The following is a 26,954-nucleotide window of genomic DNA, read 5'->3' as shown; positions in this document are numbered from 1 at the left end:
TCTAGGACATTGATCATGGCAGGTGATGGCATAGATCGGTACTGAATCAGAAATATAACGAGAATACACCTGTGGATCGTCTAAAAAATCTTCGGATCTGCAGTCTACATTTCCAACCTGACAATTATGAACGAGACATGACATCAGAGGCGGGCGTCCTAGATTGAGGAAGTGTAGTTTTTTATTTTCTACCATTAGCTCCCTATAATAGCATGATAGGACTGAGGTTGAATATCGGCGAACTGGCCCTTTAACGGGTAGGCCTGGCTCATTTGTGGGTGCGCCAGGCCTACGCGTGCCTAAGCGCCTGCTCTGCACATTACAAATGAAATAATGTAAAATGATTACTTGCTCACAGATTAAAGCTCATTACCTCCGCCCTTGTTTCCTGAACCATTAATAAAAAGCTGCACCAAGATTACCAAAATCTTTTTTAATGAAGTCGTAACAATGTACAATATAAAAAGTGACTACAAACAGAAAAGTAAAAAAGAAGTAGACATGCTGTGTCCTTCTGACCCTTCTGAATGCAGCAGCTCCTGACGGCTGCATGCTGTTGAATAGTTTATTGATGCATTTGACTGTTAGACTCGCAATTCACTTCATTTTTGGACACAGATTCTTCACTTCAAAGCTACTTTTCAAAGCTAATGCATCCTGGGGTTTCCACTTTGCTACACGCTGACGTCTTTGAAATAGAGAAATGTTATAAACAAGATTCCTGTTCAGGGATTAGAGTCAGATCTCCAGAGGTTTGGTTTATACAAGAACAATAAAGATGTTTAATCCTTACTTTAAGCAAAATCCAAGTCAAGGGTACAAAACAAAGGCAAACAGCAGTTAAGAAACTCCTTATATTTAGGTCTGTGATGGTTTTATGTCTTAATGTCCAAGGTCACGATGGTACCTGTGTGTTTGTGTTCACCTAAGCCACCTACATGGGCGTGTGTGCGTGCTGTGAGGAGGAAGGCGACGCGGCGGCAGAGGATGCCGACAGCGCGGAGGAGGAGGCGGTGGGCTGAGGGGTGGAGGAGGAGGAAGCGGAGGACGCCGAGGCGGCGGTGGCAGCTGACGATGAGGTCTCTATCATGCTGCTGTGTGTGATGAAGCGCAGACGCAGCTTCATGGCCGGACGCAGAGTCATGATGATTTTCTCCACCTGGAAAAAAGAGCAACAGAATAAGAGACAAAATCAGTTTAGGCAAAACAACAAATGCCACTAATATGATTCATGTTTGAGGCTTGAGATTAATTATAGCACCGTGTAATAACCACGTCAACACTGCTTACTTTGATTATATAACATCCCCACAACATAAAGCTCAGAGGAAGGCTACAGACAATGCTGGCTTCATCAATAAATGTAATTACTTGTAAAGTCAATGTAAGTACACTCATCTGAGCCTCCAGCACAAAGTGGAGCTACAGTTTCATCTCCTCTAATTAACTGTGCTGTCAGGTCTGGACACTGATGGGGAGTCGTCTTGGCGCGCAGGAGGTGACAGATTCAAACTAAATATGGAAACTGAAAACTGTCTCCTGAGGAGCTGCGGGTTCACAGGCGCCGTCTTCCTTGAAGGCTGGGTCACGAAGGTCTCCGCTTGTCTCCACTTTTAGTTTCCGTACAGTAGACTGTGACCAGCACTGTCTACTAACTCTAGGTTAAATATGTTGTGGCTAGGACCGACGGAGAGATCAATGATATTATATATAGTGATGCACCGACCAGGATTTTTAGGGCCGATACTGATTACCGATTATTTAATAGTTAGACCTTCTGATCCCCGATTTAAATGCATGCACATATGTAGACCTAGCATGCAAATAAACAAATATATAGGCTATCAAATTTTGCCTGAAACCTGTAGGCTCTGCAGTCATATTGGCCCACCGACCGACTGATTTTATTAGTGTGTTAAACGGACTGCCGTCTTTGGAGTGTATCTGTGTCTGTGATCACTGCGGCTCACAGAGCGGTGACGCTGCACCAAAGGAGCAGGAGGAGCGCATGCTGCTGGATTTCCTCCTTGTAAAGCGAGTGCTTGCATCCGTTGAGTGACTCTTGCTAACTTCTAATCATTTCCCTGGGATAAATGTTGCCCGACCTCTAAACTTTGGCTGACTTGGAGCTGGTAATTCCAGCAGAGCACGAGTTCAGCCTGAGAACATGAGACATTTTCTGTCCGAGGCAAAAACGCAAAACAAAATGACAATCGCCTCAGTGAGCACAAGTAAGTGCATTATTTGCCTTCACTGTCACTGCGGACAAAAATCATCAATCTGCTTGGTGTGGTGCGCGAAAGTGGCTCCAAATTTTTTGTGTCACGCGATCGGCTGTAGTGATTGACTCTTTGAAAGGTGATCAGCCAATCACAGATCCCCTAATTAGAGCCTATATCGGCCGATTTTGATCAGCGTCCGATCAATCGGTGCATCCCTAATTATATATATAAATGTTTTAAAATAATTAGAATGATTTATTTTCTTTTTTTCCTAATTTACTGAGAAGAACTGGACCGATTTCCTGCTTGTATAGTGGAATTTAGACCAATGTTAATCTCACCTGCTCCTTCACGCTGTCTCCGGTGTACATGTATTTGATGTGATACAGGAAGTCACAGATCGGGTCCATGTAGCTGAGATGCTGGCACTGTTGGTCCACCGCCTGCAGCATCTCGTAGAAGGCAACGCCAATCTGCAACACACAAACAAAAGGCTGTATTAGACAGTGAACACAAAAATATACACACATATACATCTTTCTTTAAAGGGGGCATTACTGTTTAATTTATTTTTCTTTTGAAACACATTCAAAACACACAAATTACAGCCTACCATCTGTTTTCGCCATGTCAAGTTTGCAGTCCTGCTAGCTACCGGAGCGGTGGTTAAGCTCAGCCTATAGTAACAATGATTGTTGTGAGGGTGACGGCTGCACTGGCGATCGTGACGGTGCATGACCGTGATGAAGCTTTAGCTAGATTATAGCACCATCGTCTGGGTAAAATACCCCCCTGCATTTTATACGGATATATTGGTCGCTTTTTAGATGGAAGAAAAATGTATTAAAAGTGAATGTTACGGTAATAGCATGAAAGACTGAGAATATTATGTGATGCTTCTTGCATCTGACAGCTTGCTCTTTATTTAGTTTTTCCTTTTATTTGAATTTTTTTCCCCTTTTTTCTGTTGTTTTCATCTGCGTTCTTTTTTATCTTTGTTTTTTTTTGTAAAGAACTTCGTACCCTTGTTAAGAAAAATGCTATTACAAAAAAAGACTAAATGAAGTTACAATTAAAACTTTTTGTAGCATCTAAGGTAACACAAAAAAAAGAGAAAAAATAAAAATAATATAATGTTATTTAAAGAAAATCTCCGGAAGAGCCAGGATGTAAACTTGATATCAAATGTGTAAAATTAGGAATTTAAAATGAATGCTTCTGTGTGTACCTCCAGCATGCATCGCGTCCTCTCCTGCTGGAAGCGCTGCAGGAACGGCCCCACCAGGTGATACACGTAGAGCAGCTGGAACTCTGTCTGGACGACGGGCTTCAGCGTCTCTGACAGGAATCTACACACACACACAAATTAATGATGACGTAACAACACATAAAAGAGCATAAAGATTGAGAGAATCGGTGGTAAAATAGAGAATGAGGAAGATTTCTCACCTGGGAATAAGAGAGAGCTGTCCGATGGATGAGTGATGCCAGACGGCGTGCGCTAACGCTAGCACGTAGCTGCAGTTCATTTCGCTGTAGCTCTGGTGGCAGGCTGTGAAGTCGAGCAGGGCGAAGGGATAACCCGCCCACTCTGTCTCTGATGTCAGCGCCGGGGAGCTGATCACCGACACGATGCGGTCGTGGAGAACGATCCAGTAGGGCTCCTGGGAGAGGGGAGATGGAGGTGAAAACTTAACTTGCTCTGAATTCATGAAATAGTGAAGGACTGGGATGATTTGTTTCTCACAGGAAGTGCAGTTATCACAAGTCCAATGGCGTTCATCCAAGCTGTGATGTTCTCTCTGGGCACCAGGGGTTGGCTACAAGGTGAAAGAAAACATGAAGCAAACACATCCAGAAATATCGCTCTGAAATGCAACTTTAACAGCTACAAACAAAATGCTCAAAAACAATCTTTATCATTGCAAGACTTAAGAGTTTCAAAGTTGTTTTTCTCACCTCTTCAACACAACGTTGAGCAGAGCGTTGCCCACGTCTTTCCCCGGCACGGCCAGAGCCATGAGCTCCACACAGGTGACGTGCAGGGCGTGGGCGGCGGGGTTGGGGAACTCGTTGAACCTCCAGTCACAGTTGGGGAAAGGACCCGGTGACTTGCCGGCCATGGGTGAAGGAGAGAGAGTTAAGAAAGACTCCCAGCTTGTTTTTAATAACTCTTCCCTGTTATTACAGGGATATCGACTGCGATAAAATGAACAAATCAATGAGTCTAACAGATGTAAAAGCAATTACTTTCTGCCTTCAAAGCAAAGAGTCCTTAAACGAGACGTGAGGTATTGGCAGAGAGGTAAGTATATTATTGAGGCACACCAGAGGCCCATGATTTTTTATGAGCCAGCATCAGGGTCGGCTAAAAAGAGCCGTGATAGATTAAGGAAGGATATTGTCCACCAGGCGTCCAATCAGCTTGCAGTAGTACGTGTCATCAGGGAGCCACACGTTGTCCTCTCTGGGGTTCATGCCAGACTTCAGGTAGGTCTCACTGAGGCACCAACCTGGCGTGCGGTTGTCCTAGAAAGAAAATATACTGTAACTATAACCAGGAAGTTGTTACTTGTGAGGGTTTGTCTGGGGTTTGCACATCTCTTCCTTCTTGCATTTCCCTCTGCTTACCTTCAGTGAAGACATGATGGCGTGCACCAGCTTCCTCTTCAGGTTGGTTCTGTCTCTCAGATGTCGCTCGTAGTAGTGAAGTGTGTTGTACAGGTAGGTGACCGGGCGGTCTGCACACAAACACAGCAGTAAATACACATCAGCATCCCCTCCTTCCCCTTCCCCTCCCTGTGTTTATTTCCCTTCCCTTTATCTCATCTCTTATATCCCTTTTTTTACATGTTCTCACGCACCATGGAACTTGTACAGCCCTCCCAGGTGATCCAGCAGAGTCTCCAGAGACTTGGAGACAGGAAGCAGCTCCAGGAAGCGATGGATGACGATGTCAAAGACGGGCAGGAAGCGCAGGCACACGTTGCCGAAGTAGATGGGCAGGTACTGCGGCTGGAGCTGCATGGGAGGGTTGACCTGGTCCGCGAGTCCCTCAAAGTACAGCTTCTCCGGGTATTTCTGGTAAAGGAGCAACAATTATTTAAATCAAAAGAATACAGCATCTTCAGACGTGGGTTTATCTTTTCATTTCACTGTTTTAGATTTCTCACGCATGTACCTTGTGGTAGCTCATGTGCTTGTTGTGCCAGTCACTCTGCAGCCAGTGCTCAGGAGCGTTCTCCTTCACGAAATCGTTGACTCGGTTCCTGAAGTCGTTGGGCTTCAGCAGCAGCAGCTGGATTATGAAGTAACAAACCTGCGCCTCGTTGCCCTCGTGGCTACGCATCGCCTGCACATAGAGGAAAAGAGACGTGAAACACATAGACCTCATGGTAAGGTGATAATACTGACAAAGAATGACGTCTCTCCTCACCAGACACAGGATGAGTCGGTCCAGGGTGACTATGTTGTACTTCCACACCATGTCGTTCAGGATTTCAATGCACTTGTTGAGCTGCTGTCCGCCGGGTGATGTTGAGAACTCGTAGACGAGGAAGTCCGCAAATGTTCGCACGTGGGCCACAAGAGCACGAGCCCCGATACGCTCCAAGACCCTGAGGGATATGAAACCAGGATACAGACCTCTGATCGTCAGAAACACATCGTATTCACCCCGCTGGATAAACTAGCTACAGATGTTTAGAAACTTTGGAACGCCCCCGGGTTGTTATTCAAAATGCTACAACATCTGTGGGGAGATCATCATTACTAAAAGATTCATCAACACATCCTCGGCGGTGTCAGGGAGTATGAATGTAATGTGGAAAAATGAAGAGGCAATACAATGCATGTGCCTGTGCCTGTAAAATGTTGTCAAACAATGCAGCAAACCTGAAGCCCGTCTGGTTGATGTGGTCCGTCTCCAGCAGCATCTTCCACAGCAGACAGAGGAAGAGCGGGGGCGAGCCCTGCATGGAGAAGTGTGTGATGATGTCGTTCTCAATGGCCATGGACTTCCACTTCCTGTACTCCTCCTCCACGTTCTTCTTCAGGTTGAATCGAGACTCCTGAGGAACGTTGTTCTGTTTGAAGAACGCCTGAGAGGAAGGGAGGGATGGATTGAAGGTATTACAACAGGATTAATTGAGATGATTTAACATTATATTAATGTGTTTGTCAGTGTCCACAGTGCACCTGTAGCGGCGCAGGGAAGCAGGACAGAGTGTGTGAGGCCCAGTTATGAGGTGTGAAGTTCATGATGGTCTGGAGGATTTCTTTACACCAAGTCCCATGGATGGAGTCGGACCCTGTAAAAAAATCTAAACCCAGAGAGGAAGCAGACGAGTTTAAACAACACGTGTAACTCAGAGGGAACGGGAAACATTGGTTAATTAAACTCACATTGAGAAATGAACAAGAACAAAAACTGGAAGATAACGTGACAGAAAAGAGCAAAACACAGACACAGATCGTAACAAACAATGTGCAGAAGTAAACCGAGTGTGTGCTACCGGTGACGTGTGTGGCCCTGGCCAGCGTGAGGATCAAGGCTCGGTTCAGCTCTTCAGACTCGGCCGACAGAACCGTCTTTGGGTCGTTGAGGAAGCGGGTGAACTGGGGCTGCACCTCTGAACTCCCCAAGGCCGTGATCAACCGCAGAGCTGTGCTCTCCACACTGAGGGAGGAGACACGAGGACAGCAGGCAGACAAGGAGAGGCCATTATCATCTGGATGACTTCCTGTGTTTGTGCTGTTAAATTGCCCTCAGTGGAGGCAGACAAAACAACACATACACAATGGTATAAAATAGATCTACAGCAGATGATATTATGAAGCTAACATTGTTTGTTTTTGTTTGTTACAAGCAAAGTTATATCAGTTTACAGTTACTACATTACATATACAGTATACAAAAGTGTGCGTCCACGTTACCATAGATGCAGCTGGTTCTGGTTGGTCTGGGGCACAGCAGCAAGACTGTGCAGATGACTCAGCAGCTGGACTCTGTAGTGCGGCTGGATGTGGTGCATCCTGTAGCTGAACATCTCCAGTAACGTGTGAAGGATTCCCCACGCGTGAGACTTAAACACGTTCGGCAGCAGCTGGCCTGAACAGACGGAGAGAGAGACGCGTTATTCAACATGTGTCGGCTGTCACGATGACAGAAAGCGATGTTAAACAAATGTTCAGAGCCAGTCTGCCGGGTGTTCAAATGTTTCTGTGACTCACTGATGAATCCTTTGATGCCCAGAGACTCGATCTCCATGTAGACCAGCAGTCTGCTGTACGTTTCCACCAGTGCGGGGGCCAGGGCCACGCTGGTTTTGGCGCTGGCCAGCTTTATTACACGTGTGGCGATGCTGTGGATCAGACTGAAGACGAGGAGGCAGACAGAGAGAACAAAGAGACAATCAGCACGAGATATTCTGAGTGCCATTTATTCATCCGTCCTTTGTTGTCCCCTACCTCATCTTTGCGTGCACTGTGAGTGAGTCCAGCAGGTTCATGGGCAGTGGGGTGACAGATCCTTGTGCAATGCAGTTGGTGCCGGGGAGGTTGATCCTCATTGATCCATTTCCATAGATGGTCTCCACCAGGACGCCCATCGGCAGAGTGAAGCACTCGGAGTTGGTGCTGTAGGCGTTACACAGGAGGGCGATCTTGTAGTCGGACATACCCAGAGTCTTGTTACGCAGCGACTGCTGGAGGAACCTGACAGACAGCAGGGAGGGAGGAAGAAAGATGTTGTGTTATTTTTAGTTTTATTTAACCCTGAAGATCCCAGAAAGCCCCAGAGCACCCTTTCTGTGTTTTGCTGTTTGTTTGGATCGAGTAGATAAATCCACATTCGCAGGGAGCTAAAGCAACATTTTAAAATTCTGCTGGGGTCTCGAGAACTAACTCGTGTTCAGTATTTTTAAAGATACATACTCGTGGTGCAGTTTGAGGGAGTGTGGTATGGGTATCTGCAGCTTGGAGTTGTCGTTCTGAGCTTTGCGGTTCAGGTGAATCCAGATGCAGGTCATGGCGAAAGAATGAGTCGACTGGGGTTTGTTAATGTCGGGAACGGGAATGCACTGGAGAGGGAACAAAGACAGCATCAGCACTTCGCTTGCTACTCCTAGCAAAACCTCTACCACTGCTACCGCTACAAAGAACATTAGAAACACACAACAACATAGAAACAATGATGATGTGTAATAGGACACTAAGAACAAACATCATGTGCACCTCTTTCTCTGGGTACAGCAGGTCAAAAAGCTTCATGACAGGCAGGAAGTCAGCTAAGGCGTTCTTCTGAATGCTGCCTGATATGAACTGCAGTAAGACCCACATGAGGTGGTCTCTCCCTTTAATGAGGCCTCGACCTGCAAGCTAATGACAGAGAGGGACAGAGAGAGAGAGAGACTCAACAATAAGGATCAGGTTAGTAAAAGAACAAGATGATTTTTAAAAGACCCGCTTCTGCATTTGCCGTATATATTTCCCAGACGCCACAGAGAACTTAGAGCTGGCATTACTTTACTCCTGTTAGCAGAGGGTTACACATATGTCTTTAACGGACCCTGACTAGGGATGTTAATAATATCAGTTAAAGATTTAATATATATATACACACATATATATTTTAAAGGCATGCTGGTGAAGCAGGTATTTTCTGCACCTTGATCGTTTATACAGTATATTGCTTTTACTGTCTTTGCTATTTGTTTTACCTTGTAAAGTGTCTTTGAGTACTTTTTAAAGCGCTATATAAATAAAATGTATTATTATCATTATTATTATCTCTGTGTTTCTGGGACATCGGTACCGTCTGATTCTCCGTGGCGGGTCTCATAGTCAGCACCAGACTAACCCCACAGCATGTCGACATGCTGCTCTCTCTTCACCAAAACCAGCAGACAAACTGTCTCCTACATAATAAGGACCGGTGTAGGCCTGGCCTTTTTATTTTCAGTTTCCACAGCAAAGTGTTGGCAGGATCTTATGTTTATTAAAGTTCTGTGTGCTGACCATCAAATAAAATGTCTATTTACTTATTGTTGCTGCTGGATCACGTGGCTGTGTGCTCACGTGCATGCGTAATGGACAGTGGACAGTGTGTTAATATCTGAAGGCACGACTATCGGAGCCACAGGTAGTTAGGATAATAATAAATTTACCTCTAAGTTGCGTGTGTGAGTGTGTGTGCACATCAGCACATCAGAATGAGCGTGCATGATGGAGAGCTTGTTGACGTTTTAAAAAAAAAAAGATATTTGATTCTTATCAGTTAACGAGGGTCGGTTACTGTTCAGAAAATAAATTCTAAATTAGCATCCCTAACCCCGACAATTAGTTTGTGACAAGAATATAACTGCAGAAGCTCCAGTATTTTCTTTTGTGCAACCACCATTCGTGGATTACATTTTTATAGTATTTACAGATGTACGGGCCACTGCATCATCAAGCAGACGTGACATGTACTTCCTGTCTTTCTGAAATGTGTGACTACATCTAAATACAGCTTATAGGAATTATCATGGAAGTGCTTCAGGCTTTTTTTCATTTATAAGAAGGGTTAGGAAAAATACTAACACCAAAGTCTTCTTATTTTTTCCCTGACAAGGCCTGATGTGTTGTGCTTTATAAATATGCTTAGAAACATAGCCCAAGATTATTAGGATCTTAGCTCATCCTTCCTCTGCTCTCCCCCTCCTCTTACCTTCTGGTGTAAAGACAGCACCATGTGCGGGAAGCTTGCAAACTGAAACAACACAAAGAAGATGAGCTGGGAGGAGAGGTGCTGCCACAGCAGCTGGCTCGTTCCCCCGATATCGGCGTCAAAGTGTTCCTCGGTCTCGGAGCGCTCCATGGCGTACACCACAAGGTCCACCAGCTGCTCCTCGAGCACCGGGCAGCGCTGCTTATGCTGGCAGGGAGGGAGGGGAGTGTTAACGAAGAGAGTGGGCAGGAGAGAGAGAGGAAGTTAAACAGAGAAAGGGGGGGAGAGACAACCAAGGACAGAGAAGGGTTGAAGGAAAGAGACAGAGGGAGTGGAGGGGAAGGGAGAGACGGACAGAAGGAGGGAGAGAACGTGGGGAAGATCATCATTAAATCACTTCTTACACACATCGTCATAGACAACAATCAAAACCTTTCCCATCCCTCACATGCAGGACGGCATCTCCTTCCTGCCTCTGCAAAAGGACTGCAGGTAAAAATGAGCCGACTGGATGACACCAACACAAACAGAGAAGAGCTGATGAACATGCATTGTTCTTATAGATAAAGTCAATGTAATCACGTGAAGCTCAGTGGGATGTCTGAACCGACGATTGAGAGACCAAATGTAAAAGGGACTTTTGATGAAGGACGGAAGGAAAAAGGGAGGAAGGGAGGAGGAAAGGAGGGAGGAGAATCAGGGGAAGGTCAGAAAAATGGCTGAGGGAGAGCAGGAAGAGAGGAGGTGCATAGTGAGGAAGGCCAGGTTAAAAAGATGATGACAATGTAGACATGGCACTATTAAACGTGGATGGATTAATGCATAATCCTGACCATTTTGGACTATCAATGTTGCCGTAGTTTCAAACCAAAACAATGAACAGTTTTTTTCCCCTTTTTAGCCAGGTGGGAAACTTAACTTAACCCCCTGGTGACAGAGCAGAGGGAGTGTGGATCTACCACAGAGCCTTTTTTCACACAACATAGCAAGGAACAGCACAGCACGGCAGAGCACAGGGCGGTACAATCACGCACACCGAGCAAACTCAACACCAAATCAAACCAAACAGTGCAACGCGGTCCCGCATGCAGGCAGACAGGTTTGGGAGGGTGGGTGAGGTGTTGTGGTTGGGAAGAAGAAGAGGAGCTATGAGGCTGACCAACACTCCTCTTCCTCTGCCACAAACACACACACACGTCAACACACAAACATGCGTACATGTTCTTAAAGAGAAAGAGGGAGGTAATGAGAAAACAAAGAAAAATAGAGAGAAGGAGAAGGTCCAACAGCAGTTACCATCTGTCAATTGTGTAAGGAAATCAGCCCAGTGGCTTACGCAGTCACATCTCGTTGCCATGGCTGGGATACAATCCACCTCACCTACAGACATAACGCTCCTACCAACAACTCAACAAATGCTCAACTGATTTTTATCTGACAATTTTAAGATTTACTACATTTCCCCCCGACATTACAATACAATCAATCTCAGAATCTGACGACCATATAGCCTCTGGGAGCGACGGTGAATTTTGCGGGCACTCTGGTTTAGCCAGCGTTAAACGATAAGGACTTCCATCCAAGACTTCCTTTACTGTGCGCAGCATTGTTTACGGTCAAGTTAGCGACTTGAGATACGACCGTGCGTTCAGATCAATCGCATAATTTCTTGGTTCATAAAATCCCCCGGAGGAGCGCCTATTCATCTGTTTGTGGTGAGTCTCAGTTTAACTGTAAATTGTAAGTTACACAGAGGCTGCGGTCTGGCTTACCTAAGCGGTATGAACCTGAAAAGGAAACCATTAATGAACGGGTTTTGCCTTTGCCGAAATTTCAACATCATGATGCAGATTACTAAAAGGTAAAAATGAAACTTTGTCAGGTCTGTCCTCAAGAGGAGAAGAAAACTACTTTTAAAATGCTCGTTTGTAGAACGGAGTTCGGATCGATAATTTCTGACGCATTCGAGGAAGTTGGGAAATCTGAACGCTGAACACCTTTGTGACACATCATCAGGGGAATTTATCTCAAGTTGAATTTTAGAAATAGAACAGATTGTTAGCTGGTAAATGTTAGCGTGCAGATGTCTGTTTATAGAGATTAATAAGAAGGTAAATCATCGTCGGATGACGCTGATGAGAGCCGGGATGTCATTACGGCGGATTACGTTCCGCCTTTCCATGTAGAATCTGTTATATCAATTTTATTACCATTATTATCAATTTTGAAACAAGTTGGCGCTTTCCTATGCAAGTAGAAATGTACTCATTTACTGAGTCATACAAGTCAAAATACCCTTAACAAACTAAAACTGGGTTTTTCAAGGGGTTTGAAGTGTAAGTCTGAATAGTCGTCCCTCTTAGGTCAAGAATATATCAGAATAATTACCAAACTGTTTAACTCATTAATGTGGGGAGTTGAGAGCAACATGGTGATTTCAGGAAATATCCAAATAAATGAAACTGGAGATGTTTTGTTAAGCATTTGTGTAATTTCAACAGTTATATTTTTCCTCTTATATACGAGAGCAATCGAAGAAGGTCCTCTCCAAAAATCTGATCTGATAGAGTGTTTGGCAGATAAGAGTCTAGTTACAAAAATAGATTGAAGTGGAGACTTCAACTGCAGCTCAGTAGCACCGATCAATAATGTCAGACTATGATGCAAGAGGTGCGAATTGGAGGAACAAAACAAGAAGTCAACAACCACGCTGAAGAACACCACACAACACAGGTCAGAGTTGAATCAGTCAGACGGCCAATCAGAATGTGCCGACCCAGGCAAAACACTGATCAATAAATCAATACATAGCAGTCGTTCAAACTGTGCCATGTCTTCTCTTCTGTAAGCTGCCTTTGCTCATGCAGGTTCAATTTGCTATCAAAGCTCTGACCTTTAAAATGACAATCCTCTAACCGTGAGGGACAAGAGGAGGCTTTCGTGGTGGAATAGAAAACTTTAAAAAGGACTGAAAAGTGGAGTTAGCAGAGCATGAAAAAGACTATTATAAGAAGCCTTTAATCATTTTGCAAATGCAGTTAATTAACTTGACAACACAAGTTGCATGGGAATAAGGTTTATTAATGAGCTGCAGCTTGAAAAGCTAGTTAAGGCAGGAAGAAGAAGACATGACAAGGAGAAAATCATTACGATCCACTGACTCATAATGCCTGACTAAAAATGACATGACCTCTAGACTTTATATTTAAGTAGGTCTCACTGTGAGAACTGCCTGGCTTTGGCACCGTACCTGTTTAGTTACTCGTGTTAGCCTGACAACGTCTTTTCCACTTTACAGTCAAAATAGAGTAGTTTTGCCAAAGTCAGCACAACAGACAGCAGCATGAGTCTGACACGAGAGGACCTCGCTAACATCAGGCAGGGACCAGACTACATCCACACATGCAGGGCAGCAGGACTTGAAACGTCAACAGCAGGGTTTAAATTAGCCTGTTAGCTCGAGCCACAGACGGATACTGTTTTCTGGGAACAAAAACAGCAGTGCAGAGAGTCTATAAGAGCTGTTAATTTAAAAATGGATGTCTTGGCCATGGCATGGAAAATATAAGGTTAATTTAACATGACGATAAGAAGCTATTTCAAAGCTGCAGAAACATTACAGTGAATAAATAAAAGCAGAAGGACATTAAAGAAGCTGACTCGTTACATAAAAAGATTTGTTTTTTCAAAAATATTTTATAATATTTTTAATATAGACAATGAATGTTAACAGTAGAGCTGGGTTTAAAAAAGAGATTTTTCAGATTCAAATTGATTCTCATTTGAATGACCCAATAACGATTACTAAATCCCGAGATCAAGCTTTAAAAATATGTGAAAAAAAGGTTATGTGTCTGATCCCTCACGTTTCTGAGCGCTCCTGAACGTAGCATGACTCAGCCGAAACACGGCAGTGAGGTAGGCATGCCCGGACTTGTTTGCTGCACCTACTACGGAGACATCAGTGATCGCCGACGGACACTTTTTATCGTGTGTGCGTACATGAATATGTAAGTTAGTTTTGCACTGATGTTTATGTTACTCTCTGTTAGCGTCGGCTATTTTCGGCATGTTGTTATAAATTGTGCCTTTCCCCATTACTCCTGTTACTAGTCTTACTAGTACGGTTTTGTTCTTCGCGCTATGAGATCTCGTGGCCAAATCTCGCGCAATTTGAACCCCAGTTTGTTTAATCAAAACCATGGGCCAGATGTAGGCTACAGACTTAAAATCTGAAACTTGCTGTGTGTCTGTCATGTTAGATAAAAAAGTACATGATGTAACTTCTTTGGGGTCAATTCTTATTGTAAACATTTAACATTTTGATAATGCACCAGGTTAGAGGATTGATATTGTAGCTGAAATACCCTTAACCAAATCGATATCGAATCGGATCGGGAATGTAATCGAATCGGGACCTTGTGATTTGGAATTGAATCGAGAAATCTTTATCGATACCCAGCCCTACTTAACAGGAAAAAATGTCCACCTGTGGCTCTAATCGATTTGTTGCTGCTGTATTTAATCTGCAGTATTAAAAAGAGAAAGAAGGTGAGGCAAGCCGCGTCCACGTTCTGATCTCTATAAAGCCCTGCTGTGACCATCTCAAGCTCTGCAGCATTTCTCTCCATGTCAAGTTTTCTTTTCATTGTATTTTTTTTTTTGTGTCCAGTTTCCAATTGCCACAACATCAGCGTGCCTAAAAAAAAGCTAAGCATCCGATGGGCTGGTTAGTTGGTAGGTAAGGCGACCAGGAAGAGGAACAACGACATACCTGGGCAATGTTCAGAGTCTAGAGAGCGCATGGCAGGGAGAAAAAAAACAACACACAACCAGAGGACAAGAGACAGAGAAACAAAGAAAGGGGGAGAAAGAAACAGAGAGAGGGGGGAAAAAGGAGAGACAGAAAGAGAGAAAGTGGTGACTAAGGAGCTAGGTTGTTCTCTGTCCGTTCAGCACAGTTAGCATCAACTCAGCCAACTCAGGCACAATGGATTCTGGGTAATTAGGTTGGAATCAGAACCAGAGCTCTAATCGGTGAGAGCTGTTCAAACAGTATCTGTTGTGTTCAGTGAGCTTGGCTGAGTTGAAACTGTATGAACCCAACAGGGAAAACTAACACCAGTGCATTATGGGACAAGCTCAAAGCATTGGCTTGCTTTACATGTGGTCTTATATAGCTGTGTTACCAGGGCAACAAAAAGAGGGGAAGGATGTTTGGGGAGGAGAAAGAAGACATAAAAAAACAAGAACAAAATATGTTTAAAAGAACTAAACGGGAAGAGAATAACAAAGACATGAACAGGACAGGGTGGAGGAGGAAAGGGACACCAGATAAGGAGACAAGGATAGGAAAGAAGAAGGAACAGCAGGAGCAGGTGGGAGGAAAAAGGGAGCAGAGAGGGAAGGGTGGAGAAAATTAAAAACAAAAGGGGGGGATCAGTAGAAAGGAGAGGTGAGGGCAGGTGGAGGGCCTGGTACAGACGCAGAGGAGCACATGTAGAAGAAGATGACATCATACCTGCTTGTTGAGTCCTAACATGTTGCACACCATTTCCCTTGAATACGGCTGCTCTAACACATAGCGCAGCAAGCCCGTCTGCGGCTCAAACAGGTCCTAAATGCAAAAAAACATACACTTTAATACTGCTTTTATGTATATGTGCGTGTATATGTAGTGCATATATGTTTACATGTTACCTTGTCATATGGCAGCATCCCTTTTAGAGGGAAGCGGAGAGTCGTGGGGTCTAATTTCCAGGAGTTACAGATGGCGCCGCTGTTGTTTACTACTGGTAACAAGCTGCAGCGACCTGTGAACACACACATTTACACAGGAAATGGTTTTCACAAAGGAATTGACTTCTTTTAAGCTCCAGGAAAGCAGGAAGAAATTTGCCAAAAACAAGAATCCTCAATAACAAAAACCACAAAGCTCATATCTTTTTTCATCGGTATCTTGTAAGCTTGCAGTGTTGGTGTGTTTATGCGTCACTTACCACAAATAGAGTTGATTCTGGCTGTTGGTCTGAAACTGTCCACAAAGTCTGATATCAAACTCCCAAGAAGCTACGGAGATGAACGAAAGAAGGACAAAGAGGAGAAAATATAGAAGAAATATTTCTTAGATGCATGTGACATAACAGCACCAAAACACACACAAGAAACCCACACTTACCCAGTGTGACAGCTGCCCCTCCGGATAGAGTTTTCTGATTTCATTGATGGCAAAGTATGCAGGCAGGAGGCAGGCATTTCTGTCCAGGATGTATTCAACCACCTGGAATGCAATCAAAGTTAAAAAAACAGAAGTTATACATTTGTTTTATACTTTTGGAGAATTACTCAATCAGAGTAACAAAAATAAAGAATTAACAAATAATTGCATTTCAAAAGTGAAAGACAGACAGGAACAGACCTCTCTTGCAGCCAGAAGTTGCTGGACTATCGCTGAGCTGACAGTGGTTGGAATGGTTTGGATTTTATCCAGTACAGCTTTCAAAAGGTCCCGAACACCCTGAAACACAAACACACACAAGCACACACACTATATGTGAACACTAGGAATATTCTTAATTCCAATATATAACCGAATTGTAAATTTAAATGAATATTCAATGTGAAAAGAATCAGCACTACAGTGGCTGTCTTGCGAGCTCTCGCATGTTCTCGTATGTCCTTGTGCGCACTCCCTTGGTTACGGAGCATCTTTGAAAATAGCTGAAACGGGCTACTACAACAACCGTGTGGTAATGATAGCCCGGCCGAGAGTGAGAGAGATTCTCACCCCCTGCATAACAGATTGGTATAGGCAGTTATGTTATTTAGGTTTATGTTTAGAAGAAGAAATGACAAACGATCGAAAGAATTAGCATTAGAAATTTGTTGAGACTTGTTAGGGCGAGTCTAGATTACATCATGGAACCGTGACATGAACTTGATGCAGCTTAAAACACATCCAGATGTCAGCAGAAGATGCTTTTAGCAAAAATACTAACCAGAACTCCTGCCATGGATATCCAACCATTAAATCCAAATATAAGGTTCATGTACTAACTGTACCAAAGTCCAAATTTCGCTTGCTTGTGTTTTTGACTTTGTGCGTGTTTGCATGTGAGACCTTGTAGTCCACCCCTCCGATGATCTTGCGAATCAGTTTGAACGTTAACGCCCACAACTGAGTCCTCTCCCACTCCAAGGTGTCTGAGCTTATCAGAGCGACACACACCATCCTTCAGACACAAAAAGAGTGGCATTAGATGGATAATTGAGACAGTCACTCACAGAAGATACATACAACGCAGATACACATTGATGCTACTTCATCGTGTATTATATAGATGGAAAGTGTCACATTTTTAACTGTAGAATTATCACAAAACAATAAGATGAGAAATTAATAAATTAATAAATTAACTTGACAACATTAGACTGTGTAAAGCCCCAGAGTGTAAATTAATGCACACTTTTCATCTGAACACCTTATGTTAGTTATAACACATGAGTGTGTTTGTACCTTGGTGTTAACAGACTGGTCTCCACAGCCATTGCTAGACAGTCATAGAGGAAGGAGATTCTTTTGGGACTGTGCTGGCTGTGTATAAACCGCACAATCCACTGCACACATTGTTCATGAGAGTCCTGAAAGAAATGTAGGTAAATATAAAACTTCCAGAAAATCATTCATTAGTTTATATCCAAGACTGAATCTGTCAGTGTGTTTAGAGACCTGTGGTAATGTCCCCCAGTATTGTCTGAAGGCTCCAAGACAGCTAATCAGTTTAGTCCTCTCATCCTCAGGAGTGTCCATAAACATCCTGAAACACAACACAGGTGATATTTCAGCCTTCAGCATTTTTTGTTTCCACTTTATGCAAACTTGCTATTTCTTGTTTAAGCTAAGACGCCAGACCTGTTTTCACTACAAAAGCAAATAACAACAGGGGGTGCAAGTGTGTGTTTGTAGGCGTCTTACCCAGCAAAGGCTTCTTCTATCATCTCTGTTTTCTGTGGTAGAGGGGAGAAAAACAAAAATGAGAAAAGATGATGTGGGATGGCATAAAAAGTTTTACTTTTGTAACAATAGTTATATATAATAACAACAACAATTTTCTGCACCGAACTGATCACCTGTCAGCTTGAGTACAGGTTCAATGCATTGATAATATGTAAATATATGTATTATGTATTATCGCAGGAGGATCCAACTTCCTAAATTCAGTGCTATTCTCCTTTACCAATGCTTTTTCTACTACCTTGAAGACTACTGAAGACATCATATTACATGTGTATGGTTGAGTGCACACTTCAGTCAGTGAAAATGGCACCAAATTTAGCAATTAGTTATTACATAAAACTATTTCATTTCAAAGGAAATACACCCTCACTATGTGGTATAGTAAAAAGTTGATAATATGCATGTATGTGCATTAAAAAGGTGCAATAAATGATAATTAAGTCCTTGAAAATAGATAATTCATTTCAAGAATTCACAGACTCGATACAGAAAGTCTAAACCTGCGAGTGTTTTGAAATGTTACCGTGGTGAAAACGTTAGCTGCTAAATAATAAATTTATATTTCATTGGAAAACAAAAGCTATCTAGTCAATTTGTTGGAAGTTTTTATTTACAAAACCACAACAGGTTTAACTGTGTATATTTAATGCAAAGGGCTAACGTTTTCTGAAATGCTAACTAAACGTTAAACGCAGTTCATAAAGATTCAAATTACCACAACATCTTCAAAGATGCTCTGCAGCTGCGTTTCCATCGACAGCGCCATTTTTCATCAAAAAGTGTCAATCTTTAGAGAACCATCACACAAATCAGGCAAGTTACTCCTTTCAATGGGCACAGACAATGCTACCAACAAGCTGCATGCTAACAGACACCGGAACGAATGTGCCGAGATACGTGCAACTGCAAAAACAAGCCGTAGACGAATTAGAAACACAAGCTGCAACGTTCCGCTTTATCATGCCAACATTATGCGTCATTACAACAAATGATAAATGTTTCATATGATTTAAAGTTTTCACAAAGATGTGCCAGCTCAATTACAGTCGGTACTGTATTCATTTAGATATCTAATTTCACTGATGTAATATACGGTAATGTGAATTGTGGACAACGACTCATGGTGTCCACCAGATGTCACTGTACGACGTTAATGAAATGTTCATGTATACAGTATGTGTGTGGTACTAGCACTTTCACATTCATTTTATGTTACTTGATACCTACCATTACTTTCAGGAGAACATAGTGTACATTTCTGCACCATAATCATCTGACACCTGCAGATGCTTTTTAAAATGTATTGTATTCATTATAAAATAACAGCACTAATAGGCCTATAATAAAACATACACACCAAAACACATAAAAGCACACTTTTATCTGCATATATTCATATTTACATCATTAAAAGCAAACAAATTATTTTAAAACATTACATTATTTACATCGAAACAAAATAATCAGCGACATAATTATTGATATAATACAGATTGCACTGCCCAGCAGCACCATGTAAAACAAAGGCTACAGCTTACAAGTTGATTAACCAGTATAGTACAGGTTGCTCAAAATATATTGAGGTAAAGATGGTCTTACGTAGAATTTTAAATGCTGGACTTTTTGAATTACTTGTAATTGAGTTTAATTACATTACTGTAGGCTACTGCTGCTGTTCCTATCATGTTTTGATTCCCAGGGGTTATATTACCAACTAACGCCGCGCACACACACACACACACACACTCACACACACACACACACACACACACACACACACACACACACACACGTGAGCAGGTGTAAAGTACACAAACAAGTGAGGTCACATTCCTTCCTCATACTGGAACCGGTCGTGCCGAGTTGTTTGCGTTACCTGTAAATCATTGAAGTGTATCGGTGGACGGTCAATGTGCTGACTAAATTCACACGGTTTTACTTCCTCCTTTAACATAGGTGGGTTTTTTTTTTAAGTTGATCGAGGTGGGATAACCGCGAGCTAACAAAAGGTGCACCGTCGGTCACTCGTAGGAGGTTACGGACGGAGCGTGCAGAGCTGTCAGGCCGGTGGAGTTACTGAGAGGCTGCCAGCAGACTGAACATGTTTCTGAAAACATGACCACTTCACAAAGCGATGTGGAGAGTGTTGATTCTTCTGAACCTGTGGGCTCTGTACTGCACAGGTAGGACTACATTTACTGTACTAGGACATAGTTGTTTTTTATTTAGTAGTCTTAATTTACTTATTCTTAATTTGGCCTATTGCCTATTCAAATTACTACAGCTTGTGTTGTACAGATTTATTCGGTAAGTATCGCAGTTTGGTTTCCATTAGCAAATCATGAATTGAGTGACTGGCGTGTGAGTTTGGTAAAATTGAGATGAAATGGCAAATCTGAATGCAGTGTAGTCAAGCCTTTTTCAAACGGCCTAAATCATAAAGCCAAATGTTTATATTCAATGAATCATTGACTGGTTTGAATCTCACTCTGGAGCAGCTCTAATTAATATTTACTCAGTTGAAACTACAGGAACTACTCTGTTTGTTCAGCTAGTTTAATGAAATTTATTCAAAATGCTCTAATACAATCTGTTGTAAAATAACAGTGTGTCACGTGTAAGGTAAAACAAAAGCTGGGTTACAGCCCTGTCATTTGGGTGTGTATCAATATATTGCCTGGAAATAAATGTGTTGAGCTCTATTTTAAGTTCAAGTTGATTTTATTACAGTAGCAGTGACTATGCAGCCTGATTGTCCGGATTCAATTAACTTTCATCAATGTGTGGTGGAAATGGTTTAAAGAGCTTTGGTTTTCTATTTCTTATAATATGACGTATAAAGAAAGCTTACATTTGTTCAGTTATAATACTTTGGTTATGTATTATGTCAGAGGAAGCTTTTTATCCACTGAAATGCAGCTTATGTGAGGTAATGAAAGTACCTATATGTACAGAGGGAAGTTGAAGTGTGAGTCAACCATCATGTGAGGCGGTGAAACAGGGATTTATGTATCCAGACTTGTGGTTGCAGCATGTGAGCAGAAAATGCTGGACAAATATTTCAAATCAGATGTGTCTCTCTCATCTTAATCAAACTTTCTATTTCTTTCTCCTCAGTCTCCTCGTCTCCTCCCAGCCCCATCGATGTCGTCTTCTCTTCAGTTAATCTGAGAAATGTGCTGCAGTGGATTCCTGGAAATGGCACACCTAATGACACGCTCTTCACAGTGCAGTACGCCATGTAAGTAAAGGTTTTGCTTTAACTCCTCTCCTTTTTGGTGCATTAATCTTAATGTAACTGGAGATGGGAACAGAAACAAAAGAAACGTGTAACTAGATCCAACCAACAGACTATGTAAGGTGAAGTTTTTGCTTTTGGGAATTGAACAATGAGAGGAGTGTGTTTCAGTCTTACACCCTCTTTTCTTATAGTTGACCCTGTTTTTGCAGCCGTCCTCTAATCTGTGAGGTTCTTCCTCTTGTCTTTCTCAGCTATGGAGACAGTGTTGAGGGCAGCAGAGGGAAACGGGTGCACTGGAGGGCGGTGCGACACTGTACGGAAATAGTGCGCTGCTGGTGCGATCTGAGCAATGAGACGCGGGATCTGGGAGAGGGATACCATGCCAGGGTTCGAGCTGTGAGCAGCAGAGCGTATTCAAAATGGGCGTCGACACGGAGGAGGTTCGATCCAAAGTTAGACAGTAAGTTAAAGGGATGTTCTGTCTAAAAATCCAAGCAGGGAAAAAATAATTTTGTCTTATTTGAACTTATTTGAACCAAAATCACAATACCTTTTTCTATCTTTATAGCTATATTTGGCCCTCCTCTGGTTTCTGTGGACTTAGAGGACAACAATGCCATCATCACTCTAAAGGGACCAATGAGATACCAGCCAAACAACAACACACCAGTTGTTTCAATGGCAACACTTTACACTCATATGACTTACAACCTCTCTGTCCACAACGCCCGACACGGCCTGATGGTGAGTAAAAAAGGAAAGCTTGTCCCACCCTCTTGTCACGGGCAGAATGTCAAACTAAGCCCACCTTACTTTTTCTCTAATAGCACCCACTTATCTGTTTGTTTTCAGACTCATTTCATCATCGTCTCCAGTACATACAAATATCGCCTGATGGATTACGATACAGAGTACTGCTTCTCGGCTAAGACTAAATTCCTCTCCATGCCCGTCCACTGCCAGCCCTCGGAATGGCACTGCATGACCACGCCTCCAGGTACACCTACACTGCATGTGTGTGTGTGTGAATACTTCTTTCCTGTTTGACAGGTACAAAGGAATGTGACGAAACCTGTTACAGCAGCAAAGCAAAGATTGATGTGTAATGTCTTTCACTGTTTGTGTACGACTTTGTACATTTCCTGTCTTTAGCTTGATTTTTACATTTTAAGTATTACACAAGTTCTGATCACATAATATTCCCTTATGTACCTTGTAAACACATGTATGCCTTTGTGCTACATGACTCTGATTTTGTCTCTCTCCAGACCCTTGGATTGCACAGCTGCAGCAGGTGGTTGTGGGAATTGTTGTTCCATGTGCGTGCATGTGTATGCTCGTGGTGGTTGGCTACCTGCTCTATCAGTACCTGTCAGGGAAAGGACAGAAGAGCCCATATATACTGGTAATGCAAACACACACATGCACATATTTCATACATTGCATTTCTATCCTTTGCATTTGGACGTTATTTACTTCTTGCTACCTGCAGGGGGCCTGCATGAAGCGAAACTTTAACTGACTGCTAGTATGCAAAGTTGCATGTGGTATCAGTACATAGCAATCCTTTATGGTAATTGTGGTAATTAAGATAAAAGAAAAGCACAACAATCAAGGTACAAAGCAAAGCATGCAAAGCTTGTATGACAAACTAGGTCAGGGAGTTTGAAATATGTGGGCCTACCAGTCGGCCTGCATGAGCTGAGAAGCCTGGGGATTACTCCAACATACTTTTACCTACAGATTTGAAACTTCACCCACGTTTAGTCTGGACATCCAACATTGTAACATTATTATAAATCTTAAAATGCGAAACAGCATAATACCCCCTCTTTAATTTTAGTGTCAAATCATTTTACATCAGCTAAAGCTCATACTCCTTCTTCCTCCATCACCAGAACCCACCTGCTTTTCACCCACCCCCTCTGATGTTCCCCCATGAGTCTCTCAACATCGTCCTCATCAAAGTTGGACCGCCATCAGACCTTGAATGCAGAATGCCACACTCTGCATACGCCAAGAAACAGCAACACATCACGGCTCCCCAACCCATGTACGCTCATCAGCGGTTTGGAACACCTCTCCAGCCCGAGGAACCCTGGGAGAATTTATCCGTTGACTATGGTTTTGTTGGGAAAGCTCCTGAGCACAATATCAGAGGAGGAGCTCCTGGAGTTTACTCTGCTCAGGCAAAGTCCTACCTCTCGCAGAAGTCAACCCGCTCTGAAACACACATGCCGAAACACACACAGACAGAGGTGAGCGAGCTTTTACAGGCGCACGCATGTTTACCGGTTAATTCAGCTTTAGTCTCCCAAACTCAGGCACCGTTTCTGTCTTGTGAGCAAGAGTTGGGTCGAGAGGAGGGGGATAGAGAGTTTCCATGTGTGTTTAGTAACAAATCTCCACAAACTAGCTTCTTCGATAGTCCCTTCAATATACAAAGACAGAACGAGGGAGGACTGGAGGAGGAGATTGTGAGAGGAGGAACAGATGGAACGGTAAATGAAGGAATTAGGAGCGAGAGAGCACCTCTTCTTTCTGCGTATGCCTCTCAGAACATCATTAACACGCCTACCTCCCAATCTGACCAATCAGATTTCTTACCTGATGACTATGGTGTTCTGAGTCTGGCTGAGGCGACTGTAATAGAGGAAGACGAGAAGGTGGAGGAGGAGGATGAGGATGGAACAACTTGTGTTGAATGGGACCCAAATACGGGGAAACTAGTGTTGCCAGAGGTGGCGATGGAGATCAACAAGGAAGGCGGGTTGATGCAGGGAGAGAAAAGGAGGGAGAACAAGACAGGAAGGGAGGAGGAGGAGGCGAAGGGCAAATTGAGGTTGGAAAGTGTGTATGTTAGACAAGGGTCCGAGGAAATGGCAGAGGCACAGAGAGAGATGGAGAGAGGCGAGGAAACAGGGTGGGAGGCAGATGATCTTTTCTCCAAATGGAACCTGGTAATCTCGATGGATCAGTAGATGATATTCATCAACATATTTACCCCATTCGAACAATAAATATGCACTTTTTCTGCACTTAAACTGCACACTAATGTCACGATGGACAATAAATATCATGACTATTTTTATACAAGAACTGTTGTATTTAGAATACACCTTACAATATCAAATTCTTAGGAGCACTTAGTTTTATTTACACCTGTGAATGTTGAAAGTGTTCACCTTGATTTTAAGCAAAATATCTGCTGGTATTAGCAGTGTATTCTGTGTTTATGGAAATGAAGTTAGTAAGTGTAATTGTTAGGTAGCAAACAAGCACAAGTAGACTCTTCTTGACTTGTGAGGGATCTGTCGTCTAAACAACATAGAATAGCTTGATTCTTTTGCTGGCTATCTTTGTAATTGGGATTGTTTGAGTTTCCCTGATTTATGATTAGTACAAAAACCCTGTGAAGAAATTAACTTATTGTTTTGTCTTGATATACACTACCAGTCAAAAGTTTAGACACACTTTCCCATTCACTTGTATGAGAAAATGTGTCCAAACTTTTGACTGGTAGTGTATTCCATGTGACCACAGCTTCAGATGCTCATACATATCTGTGTTAACTGGATAGGCTGGTTGTAAGTGGTTTCGGTTTACTCCCGTTTAGTTCCATGTGAATCACGTTTCTTACTGACACACCTTTAGGGCAGTATTTAATTTGGGGCTGAATTAAATGGTAGCTGACGCCTTTATTTCTCAGGCACCACTTTATACCAATGCACCATTTCTGAATATGCAACAATGAAGGAAATACCGAAGGCGTGCAACCTTAGCCGCTAATGTGTTCATATGAAATGAAGTCACTCTAGAGATGCTTAAAATAATGAAGGAGCCATACGTGCGGTTTATGTTAATATTATCTGTGCATTTTTTATGTGTTTGTTAGACTTCATTATTTGCTGCTGTCACTTCTGCATCCATTAATGTTGCTTAAAAACTTTTAAAGATGCAAATATCATTGCGCCGTGAATACATTCAGTTGCACTTTGGTACCTTTTGTTTTTTATTGAGAGTAATCTTACATAAATCATGTTTCATTTTGTAACACGGATACTCATTCCGCTCTTTTGTTATTGTCGTTCCCCTTTATGATTCTCTTTGTTGTTATTCCCACATGAAGTCATACTAAAACTGCTCTATGAAGGAATCTTTGATGATACATTTGATCAACACTTACTGGCACTGTTCGCATTTTAGTGTTGCATATAATTCCCGTAAAGTTTTTACGGTTAGAGGAAATTATGAAACACTACATTTAGTTTCATATTCATGTATTTACACCAGTGGTTCTCAAAGTTGGGTCCTAGGACCCCTGGGGGTCTGTGAACCATAGCCTAGGGGTCCGCAAAATAATTATAATATACATTTATAAAAAATTATAAAGTTGTGCTGTACCATTAAAAACTGTGTGTCTACAGATGACAACCATTTAGGACCACAGTATTAATGCTGCCAAGTTGAGTCAACGAGAATTTTGAATAAAATGACGCTCTGTTTTAAAGTGGTATGAACATAATTCAAATTAAAATAATTCTGTTTATCACTATCAAACAGGTCTGAAATATTTAGGTTGATAAGTTTTACAATACAAATAGTTCCAATGGCGTCTAAGAGTGCAAATGGTAGTAGGCATATGCTTAATCGGTGTTATGATTATGATCCTTTGTAAGGGGTCCCTGGGCCCAAAACATTTGAGAACCCCTGATTTACACAACTCAGGTATCGTATAGTTTGTGATGAGAATTTTGATGCTGTGCATTAAGTTTTACTGTTTTACAAAAAGGATTTATTTTGGGAAATCTATCGGTGATAGTTTTGTTTTGTGTAAGACAGAATTATTGGATATTCAAAATAAATAATAAAGTGCCAAATATTCTGTCCTGATATGTTTGAAATTGCAATGGTCATTTGCCGTCTTATTTTACCAGTGTTTCCCTTTCTCACCGGCTTAAGGAAATGTGTGCTTGGCCAACCTTTGTTCTGTAGTATCTTTCATTTCTGACCCTCCTGACTCATGCATCTAAAAGATGTAACAAGAAAGTGAATAGAGACATCTGCTGGTCAAACTGTAAACAGCCATAATGACATTTTCATTAAGCCAACCATAAAGACCAACTTAATAAATCAATTAAATATTACTTTAAATGTGTAATCACATTTTTCATTTTTGACATCTATGGAAAAATATGTAACATTTGACACTTTTTCCCATGACACTTTGTACAGGTACTACAGTAGCCTATACCTGACACCCAGCCAAACTACAGTGAAGATAGTTAGAGGATGTACTTACTGTGCCAGCTCAGGAAGTAAAGTTTGCCTCAGGAGCTTCTGTTTCAGTTCTATAATACATGTTGTTCCCTGCATCTCCATTACTGTCTGGTTTGGATCAGCCACACAACAGGACAGGAACAGACTAAAACAGAGAGTTCCAATTCCTTACATGTGTACAAATACTTCTAATAACTCTAACTATTCTGACAGTTATGTCCTTCCAGGTTGGATCTAAGCTTTATGAATTGTACCTCTATATCTGGTAAAAGTAGCAATAACACACGTGTAGAAATAAGCCTACTTTATAAGAGGTAAAATATTATAAGTGTGCATGAAATGTTATAGGCTATTTACAGTATCACAGATAATAGCACTTGTACGGTAAAAAAAATGGACCCTTTGAGTGTTCAATGATTATGTAACACACTAATGGATTAATAACGCATTCATGTTTAAGTAGCATTTAACTGTTGTAGTAGGGTA

General features: G+C 42.2%; 2 protein-coding genes across 2 annotated transcripts; one reads left to right on the top strand and one right to left on the bottom strand.

Annotated features, from left to right (window-relative positions):
* Positions 1-427: 427 nt before the first annotated feature.
* med23 (mediator complex subunit 23) lies at positions 428-18,747 on the bottom strand. Its single transcript, XM_069687234.1, has 30 exons — positions 18,663-18,747; positions 17,906-17,937; positions 17,660-17,747; positions 17,447-17,571; positions 17,051-17,162; positions 16,349-16,447; positions 16,109-16,210; positions 15,930-15,999; positions 15,631-15,743; positions 15,452-15,547; positions 9,931-10,137; positions 8,457-8,600; positions 8,157-8,302; positions 7,692-7,937; positions 7,455-7,597; positions 7,158-7,332; positions 6,737-6,900; positions 6,420-6,544; positions 6,117-6,322; positions 5,659-5,839; positions 5,404-5,574; positions 5,087-5,303; positions 4,854-4,963; positions 4,625-4,751; positions 4,182-4,347; positions 3,970-4,042; positions 3,672-3,886; positions 3,451-3,571; positions 2,564-2,695; positions 428-1,159 (listed from the first exon to the last, which is right to left on the bottom strand). The coding sequence occupies exons 1-30, from the start codon at positions 18,711-18,713 to the stop codon at positions 935-937; spliced, it is 4,182 nt and encodes a 1,393-aa protein (XP_069543335.1). The 5' UTR covers positions 18,714-18,747; the 3' UTR covers positions 428-934.
* A 1,104-nt stretch (positions 18,748-19,851) lies between these two features.
* On the top strand, positions 19,852-26,301 carry il20ra (interleukin 20 receptor, alpha). The gene is made up of 7 exons (XM_069657796.1): positions 19,852-20,130; positions 21,065-21,188; positions 21,440-21,648; positions 21,757-21,932; positions 22,041-22,185; positions 22,457-22,593; positions 23,087-26,301. Exons 1-7 carry the CDS (start codon positions 20,082-20,084, stop codon positions 24,167-24,169), a joined length of 1,923 nt encoding a protein of 640 aa, XP_069513897.1. The 5' UTR covers positions 19,852-20,081; the 3' UTR covers positions 24,170-26,301.
* The last annotated feature ends 653 nt before the right edge of the window (positions 26,302-26,954 follow it).

The sequence above is a fragment of the Semicossyphus pulcher genome, unplaced genomic scaffold (genome assembly GCF_022749685.1).
Source record: "Semicossyphus pulcher isolate SPU_LCO1_2020_fin unplaced genomic scaffold, fSemPul1.0.p SCAF_11, whole genome shotgun sequence".
Lineage (NCBI taxonomy): Eukaryota > Metazoa > Chordata > Actinopteri > Labriformes > Labridae > Semicossyphus > Semicossyphus pulcher.
This window is presented reverse-complemented; position numbering and strand designations above follow the sequence as displayed.